Source organism: Lagenorhynchus albirostris, chromosome 11 (assembly GCF_949774975.1).
Source record: "Lagenorhynchus albirostris chromosome 11, mLagAlb1.1, whole genome shotgun sequence".
NCBI classification, from domain to species: Eukaryota; Metazoa; Chordata; class Mammalia; order Artiodactyla; family Delphinidae; genus Lagenorhynchus; species Lagenorhynchus albirostris.
The window spans coordinates 61,431,087-61,455,319 of NC_083105.1; the positions used below are offsets into that span (position 1 = coordinate 61,431,087).

Genomic DNA, 24,233 nt, shown 5'->3' on the forward strand with positions numbered 1-24,233 from the left:
ACCCTAACTGCTGTGTGAAGGGGTGGTCCAGGGGTGAGAGATGAAGCAGGGAGCCATTCAGGAGGCAAGTGCAGTGGTGCAGGAGGGAGAGGCCTCCCTCCTGCCACTTAGACCTCTCAAAACCACCCCTTGTATGCTGATTACTGCCAGGGAGAAGCACTCAGGAGGCTCAAAACTCAGGCCCAACTCTGCCACCTACTTTCTGTGTGACCCTGGACAGGTCACTTGCCCCGGGTCACCTCAAAGAAGGTGGTGACCACCTCTTGAAGATGCTTTGAGCACACACTGTATTTATCGAGGCTCTATTATGCGCTAGCATTGGGCAAGAAATAAAGCAGTGAGTAAGACAGGAGAGGTCCCTGAGTCCTGCTGTATGGAGTGTATATCCTAACAGGGAAGGGAGCCAGGCAAAACCCAAAACCCATCCGGGTCGAGACAGTTTCAGAAGGGGGTGAGTAGTATGATGGAAATAAAACAAGGCTCTATCAAAGCAGAGGGTGCGACAGTATTTTAGACCAGATGGGACGGCCTTGGGGAGGCCAAGCTGAGTGCCAAAGGAGTCAGCTATGGACGGAGCAAGTGCAGAGACCCCAAGGGCAGGGCATCTGAAGTGTACCGTGGGCGAAGTGGCCAGAGCAGGGAGCGAGAGGGGAGGCAAGAAAACGAGGCAGGCAGGAGTCAGATATCCCTGCGTAAGAGCTGGAATCTTATACTAGGAGTGATGGGAAGCTTTGAGGAGTTCTAGAGCAATGAGTGACCAGTGATTGGGCCTGTCACAGGTTGGGTGGGTGATGGCTAAGGTCTCCTAAGCAGGAGACCCCAGACCCCTGGGAGAAAGGATGCCAAGCAGTTGTTTACACAAGGATAGTTCAGAAGTATAGAGGAGCCTTGACCCCACCAGTTGTGGTATTTGGGGAGGGAAGTTCTAGATACATTAAACACGAGACCCAAGTTCTGAAGGGGTGTGGGGCCTCTAGTTCAGGCCCATACATGTAAGTTAAACTCTCCCAGTCTGTTTCCCTGGCTGCAAGCTCCGAGTAAATTAGATGTAAAATATTGTGTGTGTGTGTGTGTGTGTCTGTGCGTGCGCGCGCATGCTGGGGGTCGGGGTGGTGGAGTCAGAGCTTGCCCGAGCCCAACCCTCCCCCTCGGGCAGTCACCACACTGACACAGATGCAAAAAACCGTCAATTTTATACGTCTGTGGTTCAGAAGCAACAATATGCAAAACGGTGGAACAGTCTGTGCTGCCCCCATCCCCCCAAGACAGGCCCATTCCTGTCCCCCAAGGGGCAGAGGACCCAGGACCCCTGCCGGGCAAGACCCCACTTAGTTACAGGCTCCTGGGAGGGGCCAAGCCCTTAGGGGTCAAGGCTGGGAGGGAGAGGGACCAGCGCTGGTTAACTGGAACTATGTCTGTGGGGGGATGGGGAAACGACTGGGCATAGGCCATTTCTCCCCAAGGCCAAGGGTGGGGAGCAAGTAAAGCTGAGGAGAGGGCTTCGTGGGGCAGGGTCCTCTCACCCGGAGGAGGGGTTTTCTTGGACACCCCACAAGGCACTACTGACCCAGATGTAGGATGGCACGCCCCATCTTTGGCCCCGGAACCTCTCCCAACCCCGAGCTCGCCTAGCTCTCCGTGCCCACCTCCCACTGTGGTTCTGGGGAGGAGTAAAGGGGCCTGGGGCTCGGGTTCATTCACCACTCTGCACAAGCCAGGAAGGCAGGCCAGCTGGGGCTGGCGAGGACCCTCTCCCGCCGCCTTGGGCTCCCGGAGTCTCCGCGGCCAGGCGCCCGCCCCCGCCCCCTTTTTGCACTGGCTGGAAAGAATAAATAAATAAATACCTTCCCCCGCCCGCCCCCGCCCCTACAGCTGGCTCTCCTCCTCCTCCAGGGAGCGGTTGAGTCCGGGGATGAACTTGAGCAGCCGCCGGCGGAAGCTGCGGTACTTGGTTTTGCGCAGGCCGGGGCCGCACAGGGCCTGCTCGCGGGCCTCAGTCCAGAGAGCGCTCGGCGCGCCCACGCCGCCGCCGCCGCCGCCGCCGCCGCCCCCGGGGCCCGCGCACCGCACGCTGGCGCTGCGGCTCAGCACCGCCCGGGGCCCTGGGGTCGGAGCGTCGGCGGGGCCCAGGCCGGGCGCGCGCGCGGGGGGCGGGGGCGGCGGGGGCTCAGGCGGTTCAGCGCCCCCGAAGAAGCACGTGTGGTAGACGGAGTCGTCCGCGTCGCCTCCGGCCCGCCGCGCGCCGCCGCGGGAGCCCCCGGGGGCGGCTAGCAGAGGCCCGAAGGGCAGTGAGCCCGGGAGCAGGCCCGCACCGTACAGGCTGGAGCGCACGGACTCCAGCGTGTCATAGATGCTCGGGTCCTTCACCACGAGGCCTGCCGGGGCAGAAGACACGAGGGAGGGCCGTCAGAGGGCACGGGTAGGAGACCTCAGCTCCTTCCTGTTGACCATCTGTGTGGCCCTTGGGCAAGTCACAACCTTGAACCTCACTTCTCTTGTCTGTAAAACAGGAATTATACACTCAGATCCTTAGGAGGGTCACTTATGACACAAGAGCCACGGAAGGGGTCTGAAACAAACTCGTGGAGCCTTCCTGTTCCCATCTGTGAAATGGAGATGGTACTATCTCGTACTTTCCTTCAGGGAACAACTGTGAGAATGAACTAAAAATGTGTGTGCACCAGCCTGGGGCAGCACTGTACCCAAAGTAGTAGCTCAACAAACCTTTCTTCACTTTGGAGGGGGAAGTAACCCACTAGTTCTGCGGGGGAAGCAGGAATGGGGGTATCAGTAGGGGTGCAAGTGGCCCTTCACACGCCTAATCTACTCACCGTGCACCAGCCGCTGCTCCTGCACCATTAGGGACCTGTATTCTCCCCACTTCTCATACAGGGTTTGCTGTAAGAGACACGCCCCGCCTCACTGTCAGGAGCTAGCAAGAAACTAGCAGGAGGTGGGTACAGACTGAGGGATCAGGGAGTACACAGAAGAAACCTTAAGGTTAAAAGGAGGTTCAGGACTTCCCTGGTGGCGCAGTGGTTAACAATCCGCCTGCCAGTGCAGGGGATGCGGATTCCAGCCCTGGTCCGTGAAGATCCCACATGCCGCCAAGCAGCTAAGCCCGTGTGCCACAACTACTGAGCCTGTGCTCTAGAGCCTGCGAGCCACAACTACTGAGCCCGCGTGCCACAACTACTGAAGCCTGCACGCCTAGAGCCCGTGCCCCGCAACAAGAGAAGCCAACGCGATGAGAAGCCCGCGCACAGCAATGAAGAGTAGCCCCCGCTCGCTGCAACTAGAGAAAGGCCGCACGCAGCAACGAAGACCCAACGCAGCCAAAAAAAATAAATAAATAAAATAAAATAAAAGGAGGTTCAAGCAGATAAACGACCCCTAAAAAAGAGTGCGGCCGGTAGGGGCAGGGGCTTGGGAAGAGGAGGGTGGCGACTGGACGTTATCTGGGCTGCTTTACCTTCAGGTACTGCAGACGAGCCTCCAGTTCCGCCTTCCGAATTGATGTCCCATACAGAGTTTCCAGTCTGAGGAGGTTGGGGAATCAAAGGTTAAGTGGGCCCACAGGGTGGGGAAACACTGAGAGAAGCTGAGCTCAGGAATCCCTCAGGGACCGCAGCACTTGGACGTACCTGAGAACGTTGCCAGACGCCTTAATGATGTCAACAATTTCCCGATGCCGGATGCCTTCCACGTTCAGGCCGTTGACACTAGCGATGGTGTCCCCTGCCAGGCAGAGAGGGGATCAGAATCTGCTCCACGGGGCATGTGGAAGAATTCCAGCCACCTTCGCCAGAAAGGGTAGGGGTAATGACCCCACAAAATTCTCCTGAACTCCCTACCCCCGGTCATGGTTCTGGGGAGATCGTGTCCAGGCCCGGCACCCCAGCAGAGGGGCCAAGGCCCTCAGACACCCACATTCTCACCTCACTCTCAGGAAGCTCTGTCCTCAAAGGCTGAGCCCTCCTGGCAAGCCTGGGCTGCCCCCAGAGCTGGTTATTTTGGTCCAGCCCACAGGCTGTCATGACACCCAGCCGAGACCGGAAGGGGGCAGGGTGAGAAGCACCAAGCTGGGAACTAACACCGGCCCCAGGCATAAGAAGCCTCAGCTCTGATACCCTGGGCCACTGCAGAGCCCCCTGACCTCAGGCAGAGCAAGGCACCATCTCCGAGGGCCCATTTCCCATCTGGAAAAGGGGGTGTGGACCCCTGCGGAGGCTACCATGGCGATTAGGAGGGAGGGTGGATGTGAAACTACTTTGCAAAGTTGCAATATATCACTTAGCTACCAGGGGCTGCTGGTAAATAGGCAGGGAGGTAAGGGCTTAGGGAAGGAAATGGTGACAGGACTGGGTGGGGGTCAGTTGGCTGTCCCTTCCTGGGACTTGGGACTCTAGATTTGGCCAATTCGAAGGGTCTCCTACCAGTGGCACCATTTCCTTGTTAGAGGAAGTATCACAGGTACCCCAGTTTGGGGCCAGGTTGGGAGCAAGACAGACCCTGATTCTCGATATCAAGCAGATCTAATGGAGTGGTTCCACCCCACCTCCTGCCCACGCTGGACTGCCAGATCGCCAGGGGGAGGAAAAACAGCGGCACCAACACCTGCCATTTACCAGGCCCTGGCTCTGTGCCCAGGGGATTCCCTCACCACGCTGACGTGAGGACATGGTATTGCCCCCAATTTGCAGATGGCACTGCTCAGCATCACACAGTAAATGGCAAATTTGCCTAAGTCCAATCCATGCTTCTTTCTGGCCTTCTCAAAATAGGAGGAGGAAGGGAAATTGTTTTCAGAAGAGATTTCTTACCCCCTCTGCTTGGGAGTAAGGTCATACCCCTCTTCCCAGAGCCCTGTGTCCCGGGTTCATGCCCCACCTGGTGTGAGCCCAGCCTGCTGGGCAGGGCTGGACTCATGAACCCGGCAGACAAAGGTCACCATCTCCACGCGCTGCTCCTCCCGGTGGTGAAGGCCATAAGTCTGTAATAAACAAGGGGACCCTCAGCCCAGCGGTGGGGCGAGATCCATCCAGCCCTCTGACCAGCCTCCCAAGCCGTCCCTCCCTCTGCACTCAGCTTCTCCCACCTGGATCTCAAAGCCGAAGGTCTGGTTCTCCTCCTTCTCCAAAGTCAGCACTTTCCTGCAGGAGACACAGGGGCCATCTCATCAAGACTGTCAGGACTAAAAGGAGCTTGCCAGTCCCATAGCATGGCCCCCCGCTAGAGCTGGGAGTCTGCTCTGGTACATCCAGGCAGGGTTCACCGTCTCCAGTGACAAGTCACACTCATCACAGGTTGTCGGAATGTCCTTCTCCCATTCGCAGCTGAAATCAGCTTCATTGAGCCACACAGCACCAACCCAGCCCCTGGTGGGGGAGGCACGGGACAGCTGGCCCCAGAGCCGGTGGACTAGCTGAGTTTTTCAGCCACACTCCCAGCTTTCTAGTGCGCCCCAGAATACTACTTACTGACTTAGCTGAGGCCCCAAATTCAGCCACAGCCTGGAGCACCGTCCACTGCAGAGCCCTGGGGAGAGGGCTGGCCCCACCCCCAGAGGCCAGTCACGAGGCTGAGCCCAGACCACAGCTGCTCCTCCCAGCTGCGGTGAGGCCAGCCCACCAGATGTGAGGGCTGGGGGGAGGGGAGCCTCGAGGCCGCCCCTTCCCGCACTGCAGGCCTGCCCACTGGACACAATGGTCTGGAGTAGCTCCAGATTCCCATCTGCTGGGGGAGCCCAGAGTTTCCTCTGCCCACCCCCACACCCCCTTCCTTCCCGCCCAGCCAGAGGCAGAGTTAAAGCAGCCTGCAAAGGCCCCTTCAAGCCTCAGGGCCTCAGAAAGGCCCTGGAGACCCAGGCCTCTCAGTGCCCAACCTGACCCACATACCCCCAAACGCTGAGCGGCAACTCCCCGCCCCAGCCTGAGCTACTCCCTACTTTGAACGCAGGGCTTTCCCCCTCTACACGTATTGGGGTGGGAAGCAGGGTGACTTCTGTGTCTACTCCAGTGCTCTCTGGTTTTCTGGGAGGGTTGGCAAACTTTTTCTGCAAAGGGTCAGACAGTAAATATTTTAGCCTTTCTTTTCGAGCCCTAAATTATTTGACAGCCTCCGTCCTATACTGTTCTTTGTTTTTATTTGTACGACCCTTTCGAAATATAAAAACAACTCTTGGCTCAAGGCCAGTCTGGCCGGCGGGCCACAGTCTGCCGATCATTTTGGAAGAAGCCACGCCCAAATCAGGATGGGACCTGGGCAGAGTGGGCCCTGAGTCAGCACCTACTTCTGCCTTCACCTCAGACCCTGCCTAAGAGGCCACCACAGGACGGGACCAGCAGAGGACTGAGATTTTGGGTGCCGGGGCAGACAGACTGGAGCAGCTGGACGTAGCCTGGCCATGGTTTGGGCCCTCGGAGTTTGCTGGGCTGGGAGGGCTCAGGGTAGCCCCGAAGACTTCCTGCTTCCCTCCTCCCAGATCCAGATCTCTCCGGGGAGGGGTAACTGGCAGGGACTGGGGGTGGGTTGAGGAGCACCTGATGACTCAAAAGTCCCTATCTCCTTCCTCTGCCACCCCCTTCACACAGCCCACACCTCCACCTGCCCCTCATTCCTAGCAAGGGTGCTGTGCTGAGAGGGTGGGAGAATGACTCCCCCCTGGCTGGGCTGAGATGCTGTGTCGTGCTGCCCCCAACCCAGTGCCTCACCCTTTTGGACCAGGGCAGGGGCTGCAGTAATGGTGACTCACCGCTGCTGTTCGGGACTCTGGCTGAGGTTCTTCCAGCGCAGTCCCGAGCCCTGGGTGGGAAGGAGAGTCAGGAAGGAGCAGGTGAGAGGGAGCTGCCCTGGAGCAGATGGTGAGAGCCCTCCTTTGGGGGTTTCTCACCTGGGCTCTGGCCCTAGACCCAGCACCCCACTTCCTGTTGCCTGTGTGTCCGGTCCCAGCTCCACACTTACTCTGGTGCCGGCGTAGCTATCTGCAGAGTGCCACCACCAGCACCATTCCACAGCTTTCTCCCTAAGCTCTATCCCCACAGCCGGGAGGACTGTGGGGGCACAACAGTCTCCTGGGTTCCAGATGCATGAACCTCTAAGCCCTGTGCTGGTTCCCAACCTGGAGGGTAGGGGGTTTCATTACTCTAGATAGAACAGTCTCCACCCCCAGGGTGCACGTCTGCGGCGGCTCAGGCCCCCTAGACCCCACAAGCTGAAGCAGGGGCTCTTCCCAGATGTTATTCAAGGAAGGGCAGGGGGCCCCTGGGCTTGCCTATGAAAACACTCCAGAGGCCCCTGGGCCGGTCAGGTCTCTCCTAATTTCTCATTCACACAGAGTGGCTCGGGGGAGTCAGGGTCAGAGGCCCAGGTCTGGAGGGCTGGACTCTCAGCCTGAACATGGAAAGGCAGGGGACAGAGGGGCCCAGCCTCCTCCCTCAAAGTAGACTGTTTCAGGGACCAACTATGGATTCCAGCTGCAGGTGGCCAACTGTGCCCAGCTCCACCTGGGTCTCTCAACATTGCCATATATTTTGTTGCTTTCTGGGACAAAAACGAACAAAAAAACAAAACCTTGGATCTCAAACTTGTCCATAAGTCTCACTATACTTAAGGAGAGACATTGGGAGGTTTTTTTTTTTTTTTTTTTTTGGCATGGCGGATGACAGAGCTGAGGGTCCCTACCTCTTTTGGGTCCTTGAGAAACTACAGCAGTCTCTCTCCCTCCCTAAATTATTGATCCTTGGAAGAAGCCCAGTGTCAGACCAGCCCTTGTCCTGTGTGCCCCAAACAGCCCAGGGCCTTCCTGGTCGCTGCCCTTGTTAACCCTCCCCCCAGGCTGCCCCAAGGCCAGGAAGAGAAGGAAGCCCTCCTTCTCCAGAACCAAAGATTGGCCTCAGGGGTGGGGACAGTTCCCAAATGGGCCAGGGAGGAAGGACTGGGCCGCAGAGAGAGACCCCTTTGTCTTTCCACCCGATTTTCATAAAATGCAAATTCTCAACAAGCTGTTCATTGTGTTGGGGGGAGCCAGGGGCCAGGGGGAGAGGAGGGGAGCTGAGCTGGGAAAGGCCACCAGCCCCCTCTCCTTAACCTGGGTCTTGAGTTCCCCTTTCTGAGTGCTCGGGTCCCCCTCAGGCCAGAGGAAGAGCCCGGCGCAGGGGGAGACTCAAAGGGCGGGCGCGGCCCGCATCCTTCCTGCCCCGCAGGCGCCCTGCGACCCCTCCCACCGCGTCCGGTCGCGGCTGACTTCCAGGGAGCGGTGGCCTCGAGCCCCGCACCTCAGACGCAGGGCAAGGCGGCAGGCCCCGAGTCCAGGAATCCGGGCGTCCCCTCGGAAGGGTCGGCGGCGCCGCACGCACTTCCCCCGCTAGAAGGCACGCGGCGCGTCCGCCGCCCTCCCCACCTGGAACCCGCAGACTCTCAACTTGACTGGGCGAGCGGCGGGACCCCAGCCCGAGGCCTCCCCGCTCTCACGGGAGAAGCCCGGGCGAGGCGTCCTAGGGACCTCGAGACGTCTGGACGCGGGGAGGCGGGGCTCGGGGGTGGCCGAAGACCAGCTAGGGCGAGGGGAAGGGGACCTGGGGAGGCGGCAGGAAGGAGAGCAGCGAGACGGGGCGGGGGCGCATGGGGAGTGGAGAGCCGCCAGGTCGGGGGCGGCGTGGAGCCGGGGTCGCGGGTATGGGGGATTGCTCCTTCTGAGCAGAGGATCGAGGGGACCCAGCAGGATCTGAACGTGTCCGTGGGGGATCAGCGGGCTGGAGAGGAATGGGGGAACTCGGGGACCCCAGGAGAATGGTGTGGGGGTCGGCAGGCGCGAATGGGGGCTGCTGCGGGTTGCGCGGGTCCTGAGGAAGGGACCCCGGAGGGTACCGAGAGCCGGGCGGGGGGCCGCGGGAGTTGGGGGGGGATACGCACCTTTCGGCGGGGCAGGGTACCCCCGGACACGGCGAGCGCGCGATACAGCTCGGCCGGGTGATAGTCCTCCAGCGCCGCGTACAGCTCGTCCCCGGGGGTCCCAGGGCAGGCGGCTGCGGCAGGGGGGCCCGAGGCCGGGGTCGGGGTCGGAGGGGCTGGAGCAGCTTCCGAGTCCGGGGCCGGGGCAGCGGGGTCTGGGGTGGCCGCCGCCTCCTCTTTCTGCTGCAGCTTCCTGAGTCGGCGGAGGGTCATGGCTCCGGCGCCCCTCGGAGGCGGCGCTCGCTCCGCGCGGCGGGGCAGGCGGCGACTCGGGGATGCCAGCCGGGAGGGTGGTGTGTCGCCTCCCTTTATAGGCTCGGGGGATCGGGGCGGGCGGGGAGCGGCCTCGCGGGGCCTCGCCCCCCGCACGGCCGGCTCCGCCCCCCCGGGGGGGGCAGCTGTCCCGGAGCCCCGCCCACAGCTCCCGAGGCATGCCAGGCTGGGGAAACTCTTGGGGACCGGAGTGCTCAATAGGGGGGAAAGCTAGCCTCAGAGGGGAGGGGGGTCCAGGCCATCGGGGGGCGGAGCATAGGTCTCCGTGATACCTGAGGGACGGGGAGCCTGTGAAGGGGCTTGTGCACGAGATTTGAAAATTTAGGGATGGATATCTTTGGAGATTCAAGCAGTCTGGCAGTGGAGCGACCGTAGGAGTCCTTAGGAGGAGGTTTGGAGGCCGCCCAGAGTAAGATTCTAGGAGACCCAAGAGGCTGCAGGAGACTTTAGGCAAGGAGAGGGAGGCAGGGGGAGGGGTGAGGTCCCTGATGGGAGGGAAGAGATGGCCCTGAACTAACTGTGCAGAAGCCGCTAGGGAGTGAAAGGGTCCAGGATTTCCCCCTTACCCAGCTGTCCCAGAAGAATTCAAAGAGGCTGCCTCTCCTTCCCATGTCATGGGGAAAGGGAAGAGGGGGTAACCCAAAAAGTAGTAGACTTAATTCTGGCCTGTCCCCTCAGAAGGTCAGGAGTTGTTCCTCCTGGATAAACCTTTCCTCACCTCCTGATGTTGGAGCTCAGGTATCCTTTTCCCAGCCGATACATCCTTACTGTGGGGGTTGACTCGCGGCAGGGGATGTGACCGCGCTGAGTGGGTGCTCAGGGTTGGGGGATGGTGCTCAGCCATTATCTGACCTTTTTTGGGGAGCATCTTCCCCCCACCCCCGGCTGTGTTGCTGGTGGCTGCCAGGCCATGGGAGCGGTGGGAATGGCCCAGCTGTCGTCAGTGGTACCCGAATAAGAAGTGAGAGGAGGAAGTGGAAGGCCAGGTCTGGCATCTAAAGAGTGGCCAGCCACCGCAGGGCGTCAGCATCACAAGCTGGGGGCTCCACATCCCGACGTCTGCCACTGAACAGAAGCCAGGAATGTCCACATTGTCCCCTCCTCCAGTGTTCCCAAATCCGTTATGCCTTTACAGCTGACATTTATTGTGCTGTGCACACTGTTCTGTGTAATCTTTTACATCTTCTACATCCATGAATGAATTCATTTGGTCTTTATAACAACTCTATGAAAACAGATACCATTATCATCCCTTACAGAGGAGGAAACTGAGGCCCAGAGAGGTTAAGTAACTTGCTTTAGGTCACTCAGTGGCAGAGCTGATTCGAGCCTGGGCAGCCTGGTTGCAGAGCTTGCAATCTAACCACCGTGTGATGCTGTCTTCCGCTGTTCTTCATTCACCCTATGTTGAAGCCCTGCTCCGGGCCAGGTTACAGAGGCTCTTGGTCAGGTAGGGAGTGATACACGCACCGGTGCTGTGTTAGATGCATGGCCTGCGGAGTACAGAGGGGCTAGTGGCCCATCAGCCTGGGGAGGCCAGGAAAGGCTTTCTGTCTCCTGTCTCTCTCAGTCCATGGGTCTGTCTCCGTCTTCTTGCTTCCTAGTCCCCTTGACTCCGTCTGTGTCTTCCCCACCCCCAGGCCCCTGGGGCCCCAGCCCCTACAGGAGGTGTGTGTGGGGGGGTGCTTCTTCACCCTGCAGTGATTACACAAGTCCAGATGGCAGGATGCTCGTTGGGTGGGGGGCAGGGGGTGGACTGGGGACTGCCACGAACCAAGTGCTAGCTCCCTTAGTGCCTTCCTCTCCCTCCTCCCACCTTCCCCCTTGGCATCACCAAGTGGCCATCAGCTGAGGGGCCGAGGGGGCGTTGGTGGGGAAACACGGGACTCTATTGTGAAGCATTAGCACAGATGGACCCCTGGACCGTCTGCTGCCTGCTCCTGACAGACGGCATCTGCAGCGGGGGTGGGGATGGGGAGGCGGGCAAAGGCAGCAGAGCCAATGGTTTCTATCCTCCTCACTCTGTGCTTACTCATGCAGGGACCCTCAAAAGGGCATCTTGTAAGCTCTTCCGTACCGCCACCCCACCTATCCCAGAGGCTTACCTAAGGGACACCTCCTCGCCTGAAACCTGGAGGAGCAGACACCACGGGTGTCACAGCACCTGTGTCTGCCAGCCCTGTTGAGACATTCCTCCTTCAGACTGACGTGGAGACAGAGACTGCCCATCAGTATCCAGGCCAGTCTGCCTCCCGACCTCCAAGTCAGAGAACAGCACCAGAGAAGTGAAGCTTACACCAGTTTCCTCCTCCTGCCAGGCAGGGCACCCTAGAGAACCTCAGAGTAAAGGTGGGCTCAGGAGATGCAATTTCTGTCACGTTCATTGCATGATTTCCTCAAACCCTAGAACTTCAGAGCCGGGAAGGGCCCCGTGGGCCGGAAAGGACACCAAGCGGTCCAAGTCCTTATTCAACGGAGGAGGCGAACTGAAGCCGACCAGGGAGGGAAAGACGGTGGCAGAACAGGCACTAGAACCCACTAGAGCCCAGGTCTCCTGACTCTGGAGACCATTTAACTCAGCTGCTGGTAGCTCCCGCTGAGAGCTCAGAGACCCGCGCCTGCTTCCTCCTCCCAATCTTCCCAGTTTCTCCAGGGAGGTGATGGAGAGCCCAGGATGCCACACTGTGGGGTGGTGGTGCCCTCTGGTGGCCATGAGTCTCGGAAAATCTTCAAATCAGACTCCGAAGGGCTGTCTGGCTGGTGCTAGGCCCCCTCCTGGAATCCCAGCCAGGTTTAAGGAGTCCCCAGAGCTCCTCTCTGGCCTGAGATGGTCTGTGTTCAGCTGAGACACCAAGCCCCGCTTCGGTCACTGCGTTCTGGAGTTTCACACCTGTTAGGAAGTTGTGTGTTTGTCACCCAGCAGCAGGTGACACTGCTCAGTGAGAGGGCAGACAGCTGGTGGGCTTCCTCCATGCAGGAACCTGCACACGTCAGACGGTACACCAGGCCTAAAGCTTTGCTTTTTCCGACCCTCCACGACTTCCTCCTGAGCCCGAGTCTCTGGTCTAGCACTGCTCTCCTCATCCCATCCTCTGCAGCTCTCTTAAGGCTGGTGGTGGCGGGGGGTGGGGGGGGGGGTGGGGAGGAGGGGAGGGAAGCATGCTGCACGCCACCTGGGGCCTCATATTAGGACACCTCCCCCTCTGTTCTCCTCCCCCCGGAAGGCTCTTTGCAAAAGCCCCATGGCTCTGGCTCCCGCAGACATCTGCACTCAATCTGTACCTTATTCCTGAGCGTGTCCCGGGCTTTCAGAGTGAACTCTCCAGGCTTTGCTTCCTTTGGATCCAGCTGTCCTGGCCCCTGGCTCTCAGGGTAGGCAGGGCTTGGCCTGTGGTAGGGGCACAGAGAGCGGGGGCTTGGCTAATGGACAAGGCCTAGGTGAGATCCCTTCTCTTTGGGACAAGCCCTTGCCCAGGTACCTAACAGTCAACGGTCCCCTGAGTCCCGTCCTCGCCCACCTGCTCCAGCTCTAGGCTCCCATCAGGAGGTCGGGGCACTCAAGGCAAGAGCTCCAGAAGCCCAGGCTCCTCTGGCATCTGAGTTAATGTCAGGGCTCTCGCACAGTCATTTCATCCCAGGACTGGGGGGCTCACCGGTCCGCCGGGGCTCCTCTCTGGGTACTGCCACTGCTTCTGAGTGGAAGGTGGGAGGGTGAGGGCCTGGGACGGAGCCGGCTGTGTGGGCAGGAATGAGGGGCTGGGCCCTGGCTCTCGGATGCTGAGGGAGGCCTGGGCAGCTGGTAGGCAGCTGACTGGGCAGGGAGCGGTTGTTTTCCTTAATGGCTCATATTGCCCAACTGTTTCCACGGGCTCGTGTCTGTGTGTGGCACTGGGGTCCAGGGGAGCTCAGCAGCAGGGGCGAGGGGGAGGTGGATCCATCACAGCCCAAAGAGCTAATTCTAGGGGGTCTGAGAGCCGGAGCCAGGCGGATCTGGCCGTTTATTTGTTTTGGATACTGTAGCTTCTGAGTCTAGTCCCAGCCAGAGGCCAGGGACCATCTTGCCTCCTAGGTGGGATGGCAAGGTATCTCGGGCTTGAACAGGTTAGACTGGCAGGAGGGAGAAAGGGTCATCTCTCTAGTTTTCCTTACAGTATCCACAAACCACTTCTAGGACAGAGGGCATGTATTATCGTACCCCACCTCATTTCAGACAGGTACAGACGGCTAGGACAGAAAATGACAGCTTTTAGGGCCCCAGACTCCCCAGATCTCGTCTCTCTTGGCAAACACAGCTGCTCTGGTGGTCCAGCCCTGGTTCCTTCTCCCCAGGGACAGCATTGTACACAAGGCTGAGATCCTCCCGTGGACTCCACACTGAAGTCGGCTTCTCCTCACTGTCCACATCTGATCGCGCCCCCAAGCTCTGCGTCCTTTCCACCGTCTCTCCCCGTCCTCCAGCTGTTCCTGCTCTACCACCTCGGCAATTACCTTCTCAAGTCAGCACTGTGTTCTCTCCCCCAGTACAGGTAAGATCACATCACTCCCCTGCTCAAAACCCATCAATGGCCTGTCATTCCTACAGCAGGAATGAAAAAAGAGGTGTTCATTCATGGGACAACTCCACATAAGCGAGCTGTTGAGAAGAATTTGGAGACCAGGTCGAGACCCAGGAGGAAAAACTACTGAGATCAGCACTCTGAGGCAGTGGTCACAGGGGAAGCGATGGCACTGGTGGCTCTCGGGATACAGTCTTGACGGCTTAGCACAGCATGGCTCTAAGAGATTTCCTGTGTGCGCCCCTGGCTCTCTTGCTCTAGCCATACTGAACCTGTTGTTCTTGAGCAACGCACTTTAAAAAAATAAATAATTAATTAATTAATTTCTGGCTGCGTTGGGTCTTCGTTGCTATGCGCAGGCTTTCTCTAGTTGCAGCGAGCGGGGGCTACTCTTCATTGCAGTGCGTGGGCTTCTCATTGCAGTGGCTTCTCTTATTGGGGAGCACGGGCTCTAGGTGCGCGGGCTTCAGTAGTTGTGGCACACAGGCTCAGTAGTTGTGGTGCACGGGCTTATTTGACCCGCGGCCTGTGGGATCTTCCAGGACCAGGGCTTGAACCTATGTCCCCTGCATTGGCAGGCGGATTCTTAACCACCGTGCCACCAGGGAAGTCCCGACACACTCTTTTTGACCAAATCTCCCTCCTCCCCAGTCAGCAGGCCAGTGCCTATCCCTAAATAGATGTCACCTCTCTTGACCCCATCTTCCTGTCTGTTCTGTGTTTCCAGAGGATTGTGTGTCTACCCCACCATAGCACTTACCTCAGTCCACTGTAATTACCTATTAACTAGTCCATTCCACCAGGTAGGGAGCCCCTGAAGGGCTGGCTTTCCCTAGGCACCTCACCTGAGCTTCCACAACGCATTACATACGGCTCTGTAATGGGACTTGCTGAAACCTGCTCTACTCTCGATTCTCTATACAAATCCTCTCGGTCTCGAAGGGCAGTGGCCACAGCTTGTTCGTCCTTGTATTCTGCCTACCGCTTTACACACTAAGGTTGCTGAACTCGTGCTTGTTATTTAATAAGAATGTATTTAGAGCCCAGTCCATCCTATTGTTCCTTAAACCTTCCTATCCCATTATCCTCCATCCTTGGCCTCCAAGGAGCATTCCCAGGTGGATCCAGAGGCGTCTGCCTTATTCCTTAAATCCCACCCTGTCTGGCCATGGGATGCCTAACACTTTTCAGGGTGTGACGCCAGGGGTTCGGTCAGACCAGTCTGGATGTTCCTGTGAAGGTCTGATTGAGATGTGATCAACGTTTAAATCAGTAGACTTGGAGTAGAGTAGGTTAGGTTACCCTCCACAGTGTGGACGGGCCTCATCCAATCAGTTGAAGGGCTTAAAAGACTGAGGTCCCCTAAGGAAGAAGAAAGTTTGCCTCCAGACTGCCTTCAGACTCAAGACTGCAACATCAATTCTTCCCTGGGTCTCTAGCCTGTCAGCCTGCCCTGTAGCTTTCAGACTTAACAGCCCCACAATTGTGTGAGTCAATTCCTTTAAATGTCTATCTATCGATCGATCGATCTATCATCTATCTAATCTATCCAGCCCTATTAGTTTTCATTTCTCTGGTGAATCCTGAGAAACCATTCCTGTCTTGATCTACAGCTCTCCCTCCCTCTCCCTCCCCTTCATTATGCAGCCCTCACATGTTCCTGCATGTCTCTTGAACTTTACTACTCTACCCCTCATTTTGTTTGGGTTGTATTTAGCAAGCATGTTCTCCAGCCTATAGATCAGAAGACATGGCCGGGGGTAGGGGGTGGGGACAGAAATTTAAAACGTGTGAAACAAAACCCCTAGTGATACACCATTAAATGAACGCAGGTCTCCTGGGTCGTGGGCCTTACAAAGGTGAAACGTTAGTAACCTTCAAGGGCACGTGAAGAGGTCCCAGAATTGCTGCCTTTCTGATTTTCAAAACGGTAAGGTTGAACCTGCAACCCACAGCCTAGTGAACTTTAGGTCCATGCTTGGCAAGACGACTGATCATTGATTGGCTTCTGAACTAGGCTGAGATCCACTGCAAGCCACTTCACCTTTCCTTCCGACAGACAGATCAGAGACGCAGCCGCCACAGGAATACCTGCCACTTCAGCAAGGTACCTGGGATTCTGCTGTTATCTTTGTCCAAAAAGAATTAGGGCCAGGGTGCAAGGACAGTTTAATTAGCACCCACTCTGGGTTACTAGGATATATGCCAAACTTCGAGCCAACTTCTAGAGGTAAGTTACTTGATTTGCTCCGGCCCAACAGTCTCAGATGGGAGGACAAATGGAAAACTCTGGGCGACAAGCAGAATTCTAAAATATTGCCAGGCTGCAGCCATGGACAGGTTCTGTGGTAAAATTTCACAGGGTAAACCTGTAAGGCATATAAGGTCCTGCACTTGAGTTCAAAATACCACCTTCTCATATACAGGAAAGAGGAAGGGGGCTGGATTTTACTCAACCCAAACATAAGATGCAGTCCTGGGATGTGACCTGAAGGTGTCAAGCAGAGTCTGGGATTCTCCTTCTAGTCTGTGCTGCCAGTGAATGCCTGGGTGGAGTGTCATGTGCTCTCCGTGGCCCCAGGCTTGAGCCAGGTTCTCGGAGAGCAGCCGGCGTGGGGGAAGGGCATGGCGTCATGGAGGCAGGATGTGCAGAGGCTGAGGGGCTGCAGTCTCTGGCCAGACACCCTGGACCCAAGGTCTTCTCCACCCTTGTGAGCTATGTGGGCAATTTATTTGTTTTCCCTAACCCTCAGTTTCCTAATCCAATCTCATACATTGTTTTGAGGATGAAAGCAGTTCATGTACGTAAAGCCAATTTTGGCACACTGCGTAGCACAGAATAACTTTTTTTTTTTTTTTCCGCCGCACAGCATGCGGAATCTTAGTTCCCCAACCAGGGATCAAACCCATGCCCCCTGCAGTGAAAGCGCGAAGTCTTAACCACCGGACCGCCAGGGAAGTCCCACACAGTAACTTTTTAATAAGTATCTGCTAATGTTAACTGAAAAAACCCTAAGCTTTGCCAGATTCATAGTAACGTAACAGCTGCCTTCAAATATGTTAAGGGACCTTATATGGAGTAAGTGCTCTGAACCATCCTGGAGAGAAGATGCAGGGAGGTTTCCCAGTTCTAGGTAAGGAAGGGCTGTTCACTGAGCAGATGGCCGGCAGGTGGAGGTTGTGGTCCTGAGTGTTACAGCACGAGGCCCCCGCCACTCGGCAGGGATGCTGTGGGGGAGGTCAAATGCTTGATGGGTGCTGGACCTCTGGAGTCCCATCTAAACTTGAGAGTCTATGATTCTAAGACTTGCTCTCTTGGTTCCTCAGCCTGGAGATGTTGGGTTAGGGCTGTTCCTCACAGCCACCCGCACACTGAAAACCCCGGAGTCACCACTGAGGACTCCCATCTCAAAGTCGCTTAGCCAACCCCAAATTCACATTTATACTCCAAGTCAGGAGGGGGAAAGCTAAAACTGAGGAGGGCCCAGGCTGCCTTCGAGACTGGGTGGTTTGTGACTTACCAGGATCAAGACCCTCTTTTATATAAAGAGAAAAATGCTAAAAGACAAAGACAAATACAGGCAAAGCCCAAGAAAAGGTGCTGAGTTCGTCCTCCGCTCCCTCTCACACGCCAGGCCCTCCTTCTATGAAACACAGGGCAACAGCCTCAGGAAGACCCCGGATGTTCCGACAGGGTCCTCTTCTGACATGACCTGCTGCAGCTGCTGTTAACGTCGTACCCCAGCCAGTGGCGGGAGGGACGCTACCTGAAGCACCTGCCCAGCTCCTCTGATAAAGGCTGGGCAGCCAGTCCACCGATGTAAAACAGATGGCACCAGAAAAGCTCTGTGAATAAAACTTTAATAATGTACAGCAGAAACTGGACAGGCTCATTCTTATATTAAAACAAAAGATTTCCTATATTACAACTTATTTACATTTGCATACTGAAGAGGTAAAGTGTCTAAGTGGCTATCTTACAGTCCATTCTAATAAAATGTACAAAAACAAACAGAAGTACCGAGAATGCCGTTCGGGGGCCTTGACGGCGACCTAAGAACGGGCTTGGACTTGGTCTGTGAATCCAGAATCCAGAGGTGCAGGTAGCCCTATGGATCGGGGTTAGCCTCAGGGGGCCAAAACCACAGCTGTAGTTTCTTCCCAACTCTCTCACTCCTAACTCTCGGGTTAAGAGTGGTGGCGGTGGGATTGGGAGCTTCCCCCCAAAACTGCTCAGTCTTCCCCAGAGGTGGAGAAGGAGGAGTGTGTGGTGAGGACAGCAGGGCCACCGGGGGAGTGGGCTAGTGGCTTGGGAGTCCCTGGGTCAAGGAGTGTTGGCAGATCCCAGAGGCTGGCTGCGGCGGGGGGGAGAGGAGTCTGAGTTCCGTCATCTCCTCTAAACCGCTAAGTTCTGCCGCAGGGCGGACAGATGGGGCATCGGCAGGGGTGGGGAAGAAGGTCCCCCTAATGACACAATTGGTATTCGAGGGAAATTAGTCAGGAGCCAGTAAATTGGCTCAGAGGGTTAGGGGAAGATCTCCTTTAACGCAAGGAAAGAAGCGATACAGCAGGAAAATAAATAGGAAGGCCAGGGCACGGGGGAGACCAATGGAAGTGGGGGGAGGGCTCTCCCCTCCTCCACAAGCTTTGGCAGAGAATCGCTGGGCTGGAGGCAGGGATGCTCTGAGGCTGCACACAGTCTGTGCCTCCCCTGGGGGCAGGAAGGGGGCTCCGGATGAACGCAGCGACTGGGGGGGGTCTCACTGCCCACCACCGGCCTCTTTGGTGGGGGACGGGTGGGCATCCTCACTCCTTAGTGGTCTTATATAAGAGCAATCACTCCAGGCTCAAAAGGCTCAGAAGCAACTACGAAAACTTCTGGTCTCAAAACAGTCACCCACTAACTTGAATGGGTCCCATACCTACTCCAAGAGTAGGACCCAAGCCTGTCTTGTTCACAGCTGTATTTCCCAGCGCCCGGCGCACTGCTTGGCATCCAGCGGGCACTCAGCGATGTCTGTAGCGTGAATGCCTGCAGGAGAAGCTGCAACCTGCTGGACAACACACGGAAGGCCAGGGCCCCAGTGCAAAACCCACTTGTGGAACTGGGAGGGGGGGCAGAACGCAAGCGAGACCAACCCCCAGGGCAGAGGAACTCTTGCTGCTGGGTGGGGGGAGCAGGCTCAGGTACAAGGACAGACATTTCCAGTGTGATTGAGCTGTGTGCGTTTGATTGAAGCATTTTTTGTGTGGTTGTTTTTATAGGGATTTCCTTAAAAACAAATAGATTGAGAGGTAATCATCACATAGAGATGGTTTTCCTTTTATAAAAACTTAACAATATTTAAAAAAAGTTAAAATCCAGACCCTCCCAATTAAATTAAAAAAAGAAAGAAAAGAAAACCAAACCACTCCAGTTAAGTTATGGCTTCAAAGTTAATATATACCTAAGATATGCTGACGGAATCACCACCCACAACCGCGCTTCCAGACGTCGTTAAATACTACACTCAGGTTAAACAACAGGTTCAGCTCGGGCTGTTCCCTTTAGTAAAGACCCTGAAGTGGATGCAAGTCTCACATCTTCCCTCCACCGTGATCAGATAATCCAGTAAAAGACCCATGCAGATGCCTCCCTCCCGCCCCAGACTCCCTCCCCACTCCTTGCCCCCCCTTCCCTTCCCCACCCTAAATCCACTACCACCAAAAATATACACTGCTGTTTCCAGAATGTGGGATATGAAAGACAGATGTGACATTCCGATCTGAGTCCCAAGATCTGGGCTTCAGATTCCTCGGCCCTTCCTCGACGCTGCCGAGGACGCTGCCCTTAGGCTGGCTCATTCCCACGGTGGCCGCTGACCACAACACCCAGACTGCCACCGAGATCCTCTCCCTGCCCATCCCACCCCGCCTCCCTTACTTCTGGACCCAAGAGCCTTGCCTGCCAAGACAACCGGGCCAGCTTTGGTTCCACAGTCTGAAATGGAGAAGGAGGGCCAGGCGACACAGGGCAGGGAGACCCACCGTGGAGGGGGGCTTCTGGAAGGGAGGGGAGGGAGACCTCCGGGAGGGGCACCAGGGAAACCAGACGCTGCTCACTACTGAACAGAGGCCCCAGCGCGCAGAGCCGGCGTGACGACCACACGCCTGACCTGCACATGCACGGAAAGCTCGAGCAGGTAAGTGCGCACCTACAGACACACGTGCGCGCGCACACACACACACGCACACACGCGCACGCGCACACACACGTGTAAGGGCGCGGCACAGACCAGGCACAACAGGGGACGCACCTCGGCACATGCATACACGGCTGGACAGACGGGCACTGGCAGTCCCTCCAGGTGTCCCGACGGGGCGGAGGGGAGCACGAGGCCCGGCGCTGCCGAGAGGGGCCATCCTTCTGGTTCCCCGGGCTGCCTCGCTGCGCTGGGGTTGGTCCCAGGGGAAAGCCCTCGGTGCCGCTCAGCAGGGGCCACGCTCGCTCCTCCCGGGCCCTCCCAGGCCGCCCGTCACCATGCCAGGCTTCTCGCCAGGTGCGCCGGGCTTTGCAGAACTTCCCACTACAGCCGGTCCAGGCTGCGGCACTGAGTTCTCCACACCGTTTGCTCTCAGAGGCTCTGTGCCACTAGGAGGTAAATATAAAAGGTGTCTGTGTCTCAAACCCAATGTGGGAGTGAGCGAGTCTCCCGGGCTCTGTCCCTCTTGCGGGCCAGGCTCCTGGCCACAGAGGGCTGGGCAGAAACGAGAGGTAGGCCTCCATCGGACGCTCAACACGGCAGCTCGGCTGTAGGTCCCGCTGCCCAGCAGCGTGTGGGGAGGGGCAGCTAGATCTTCACGTCCTCCTGCACGCTGAGCTGGGAGAGGGTCTTCTTGATGCGCAGCGCGGTCAGGCGGGCCGCGCCGTTGGCGTACCAGCACTCCCGCATCATCTTCCCCATCACCCGCAGCGCCTGCACAGAGACCCGGCGTCACTCGAGCCTGCCCCCGCCCCCACTGAAGCCTTCCTGGTCCCCAGGCTGCCGTCTCCCCCACCCGTGCTCCGCCCGCCCCCCACCCCCTGCCCCGGGCTCCCCCTTCCTTAAGGGACAGCCTGGGGAGGGGGACCTTCTCGGCAAGCATGGTTGGTCAGCCACTCCCCGGTGTCTGGGTGATCCTGAGAGAAATACCTGCAACGGCCTGTGATCTGAAAATCACTTCTGGAAGGTTTGAGTATCCGTGTTTATGACTGTTTACTGACTGCTTTTTGTAAAGCAGCGCTCGAGCCAGGCAGAGCAGGGACATCCCCCAGCACGAGCACGCACGCGGCTGTGACCCCACGTTCACGTGCAGAGACAGGGTGGCGGAGGAGGAGGCAGCAGCCCCTGAGGGGCAGCCTCGTCAGAGGCAGAAGCTCACGGCCAGGGCCCGGACGGCACAGGCCAGGGGCAGCCAAGCGGCGGACCTGGAAGGTCACCTGTGGAGGGCTACGGAGTCCCCAGACTGCTGCCTCAGGCCTGTTTTCCAGGTTCCTTTTAGCAGTGGGACCCGTTTTCCCCAGCGGAGTCCCAACACACAAACAGCCCCGACTGAAGAGGGAGTGGGGTGCGGGCAGCTGAAGACCAGCTCTTTCTGCTTCCCTCACCCTCTGAAGTGAATAAACCCTGAGGGTTCCAAGGACCATTTTGGAAAAGGCTGCTCTGTCAGGCAAAGCGGAGGCGTCACCAAAGTGTGAGCGCAGTAATTCTGCTCTTCAACGCAGGCCTGCCCTCCAGTGGACACACTCCTCAAAGCAGAGCCATGAGAGAAAAGGGGGCCCAAGAGCACTAGCGAAGCAAACCCTGTGCCGCCAAAGACTCCAAGACCCCGCAACTCCATGCTTCTTAGGAATCTAGATCATACATTTGTCCTCGTTTCTGTTATTGCCATCGAATGCCACCCCCTCCCCGCTTCATCCGCCATCACTCCCCAACCCAAATTCTCTACACCCTCCTCGCTTCTGAGTTTTTAGAAAGGCCACTTCCCTCGCAGACACGTCTTCTCACTGAGTCCCACCCCCTCATTCTTCTACACCCTTCGTGGACGCCTCTTCTTAACTCTTCCACGAAGCTCAGCTCACCCCTTGGCTCCAGAGCCATTTTTCTAGTTGGGCAGGTCTAACAGCTCCCACTCAGTCTTTGTTCTGTCTCTTATCTGTGTCCTGGGACCAAGCCTTTTTCTTCTTCTAGGCTGTCAATTCCAAAGGGGACCCTCCAGTGCCCAGGACAAGGGCTCAGTATATAATACAACAGCACATAACAGTTTGCAATGACCGACACGCTCAGGGGGTAGCCCTGGGGTTGGCCCCACTTTTGGCAAACCCTCTTCTAAGGGAGAGAAATCGGGCAGATAGAAAGGCCACGGGAGAGAGGGGAGCTTCCCACCTCGTAACTCTGCCACCAGTTGGGGATGTTGGGGCGGAGCTTCTGGTCGCATACGACCTTCCGCATCTCCTCAATGGAAGGGTCAGAGGGCACTAGGTCATAATATGGTAGCTGATATTCCTCATGGACTCCTGGGAGAAAAGAAAACGTCCACCGGAGTTATCAAAAGAAGGAAGAGATTACTCAAAAGCCAATGACAACACCCATGTTGCGATCTGTAAATACCACTTCCCACTAAGAGGAACTAGGGCTCCTTGGAGAGCCTGGTCAGTGCTAGTTATGGGACAAGAGACACACAGGATTAGCCAGGAATATCTTTTTCGTAACAAAAAGCAAGGGAACTATCAAAGACTACTGAGGCCATGTCAAAAGGTACCGACCTGAAAAGCTCCCAACGGGCCAAAGATGAGAACATTTAAGCAACAGTAAGACCTATGACTTCAATGGAAACAAATATTTTAAATCACCAGTTCGTGATGACACTAAAAACAAACAAATAAACCAAAACCTCAGTCGCCTTTGTAGAATGAGAGGGAATAAACTCATTATTTTGAAAAATGTCAAATAAATGGAAAGAATCAAGTATTTATCCTGCCTTTCCTCTTCAAATTAAACATCTTGGTAAGCAAATAGACAATAGGGGAAGTTTCTCTTTAAAGAAAAAAATCTAGCTAATACATGAAGTTTGACAGGATCGGAATACTGGCATTTTTCAACCTCTAATACATTTGGATTTGGACAATAATCAACAACAGCTGTTAACATCACAAAAAGAGAGGTAACCACCATTATCTGTGTCTTTTAACAGAAGGATTTGGGGGGAAAAAATGATTCTAGTCTTCAGATGGAACTCTCATAGGAAATTCACAGAAACAGTAGAACGTGTGAACTGCATAAGAGGTTACCTGGAAAATCTAGACAGGAAAACCCTACAGGATAAAGGACCTGGATTCTCCAATTTTGAAAACTGCAGGAGAGGGGACTTACTTGGTGTTCCAGTGGTAAAGAATCCACCTTACAATGCAGGGGATGAGGGTTCGATTCCTGGTCGGGGAACTAAGATCGCACATGCCATGGGGCAACTAAGCCCATGCGCCACAACTACTGAGCTCTCGCGCCTCAACTAGAGAGCCTGCGTGCCGCAAACTACAGAGCCCACGCGCCCTGGAGCCTGCGTGCCACAACCAGAGAGAGAAAGAACCCGCACGCCACAACTAGAAAGAGAAAACCTGCACGCCGCAACTAGAGAGAAGCCTGCGCGCCGCAACTAAAAGATCCCGTGTGCCTCAACGAAGATCCCGCATGCTGCAACTAAGACCCGACGCAGCCAAAAATAAAATAAAAATAAATAAATAATAAATCTTAAAAAAAACCCCAAAAAACTGCAGAAGAAAAAAATTGAGGGGTAACCTGTAGATTATGAGACTTGGGAGTTATATCAATCAACTGCAGTGGATGGACATTTAAATTAAACCCTGATTTAACAAGCTGTTTTTTATAAAAAATTCACAGATAATTGGGGAAATCTCAACACTGGCTAATGTTATATGATATTAAGAATTAAGATATTAAGAAAACAGAATTACTGTCTGTTTTTTAAAGTGTGATAATAGTACTATATTTTTGAAGTCCTTATCTTCTAGAGCTACAAACTGAAATATTTTCCGTAATAAAAAGTTAATTTAAAAAAATCCAATGTAACTTTCTCATGCCTTTTTCCAGAAAAAAATTCTGCTGTTCTGAGCTGATGGGACAGATTTTTATTTTTATTTATTTTTTTTTTGAGATTAGCATTTATTTTATTATTTCTAAAAAATATTTATTCATTTATTTGGTTGCGCTGGGTCTTAGTTGCAGCTGGCGGGCTCCTTAGTTGCAGCTCGCTGGCTCCTTAGTTGTGGCACGTGGGCTCCTTAGTTGCGGCAGGCAGGCTCCTTAGTTGTGGCATGCGAACTCTTAGTTGCGGCATGCACGTGGGATCTAGTTCCCTGACCAGGGATCGAACCTGGGCCCCCCTGCATTGGGTGCACAGAGTCTTATCTACTGC

At 56.0% G+C, this 24,233-nt stretch overlaps 2 protein-coding genes across 10 annotated transcripts in view; both read right to left on the reverse strand.

Annotated features, from left to right (window-relative positions):
• Positions 1–1,176: 1,176 nt before the first annotated feature.
• On the reverse strand, positions 1,177–9,223 carry TAMALIN (trafficking regulator and scaffold protein tamalin). Of its 2 annotated transcripts, XM_060166164.1 has the most exons (9): positions 8,914–9,001; positions 6,755–6,804; positions 5,948–6,055; positions 5,099–5,153; positions 4,891–4,993; positions 3,645–3,738; positions 3,473–3,539; positions 2,832–2,898; positions 1,177–2,375 (listed from the first exon to the last, which is right to left on the reverse strand). In XM_060166164.1, the coding sequence occupies exons 5-9, from the start codon at positions 4,952–4,954 to the stop codon at positions 1,867–1,869; spliced, it is 801 nt and encodes a 266-aa protein (XP_060022147.1). In that variant the 5' UTR covers positions 4,955–4,993; positions 5,099–5,153; positions 5,948–6,055; positions 6,755–6,804; positions 8,914–9,001; the 3' UTR covers positions 1,177–1,866. The 2 variants fall into 2 exon arrangements, with proteins under 2 accessions (XP_060022147.1, XP_060022146.1); XM_060166163.1 differs by lacking the exon at positions 5,948–6,055 and having other exon boundaries at positions 8,914–9,223.
• A 987-nt stretch (positions 9,224–10,210) lies between these two features.
• The window catches only part of ACVR1B (activin A receptor type 1B), a 41,883-nt gene continuing 27,860 nt past the window's right edge, over positions 10,211–24,233 (reverse strand). For 6 of the 8 annotated variants that reach the window (XM_060166165.1, XM_060166172.1, XM_060166166.1 and 3 more), the window contains 2 exons: positions 22,187–22,317; positions 20,477–20,737 (listed from right to left, as the gene is read on the reverse strand). In XM_060166165.1, coding sequence (XP_060022148.1) covers positions 20,612–20,737; positions 22,187–22,317 — 257 coding nt within the window. In that variant the 3' untranslated portion in view covers positions 20,477–20,611. Of the gene's footprint in view, positions 12,116–12,507; positions 12,614–20,476; positions 20,738–22,186; positions 22,318–24,233 lie in introns of those variants that run through there. The other 2 variants (XR_009543494.1, XM_060166167.1) reach the window with 2 other exon arrangements.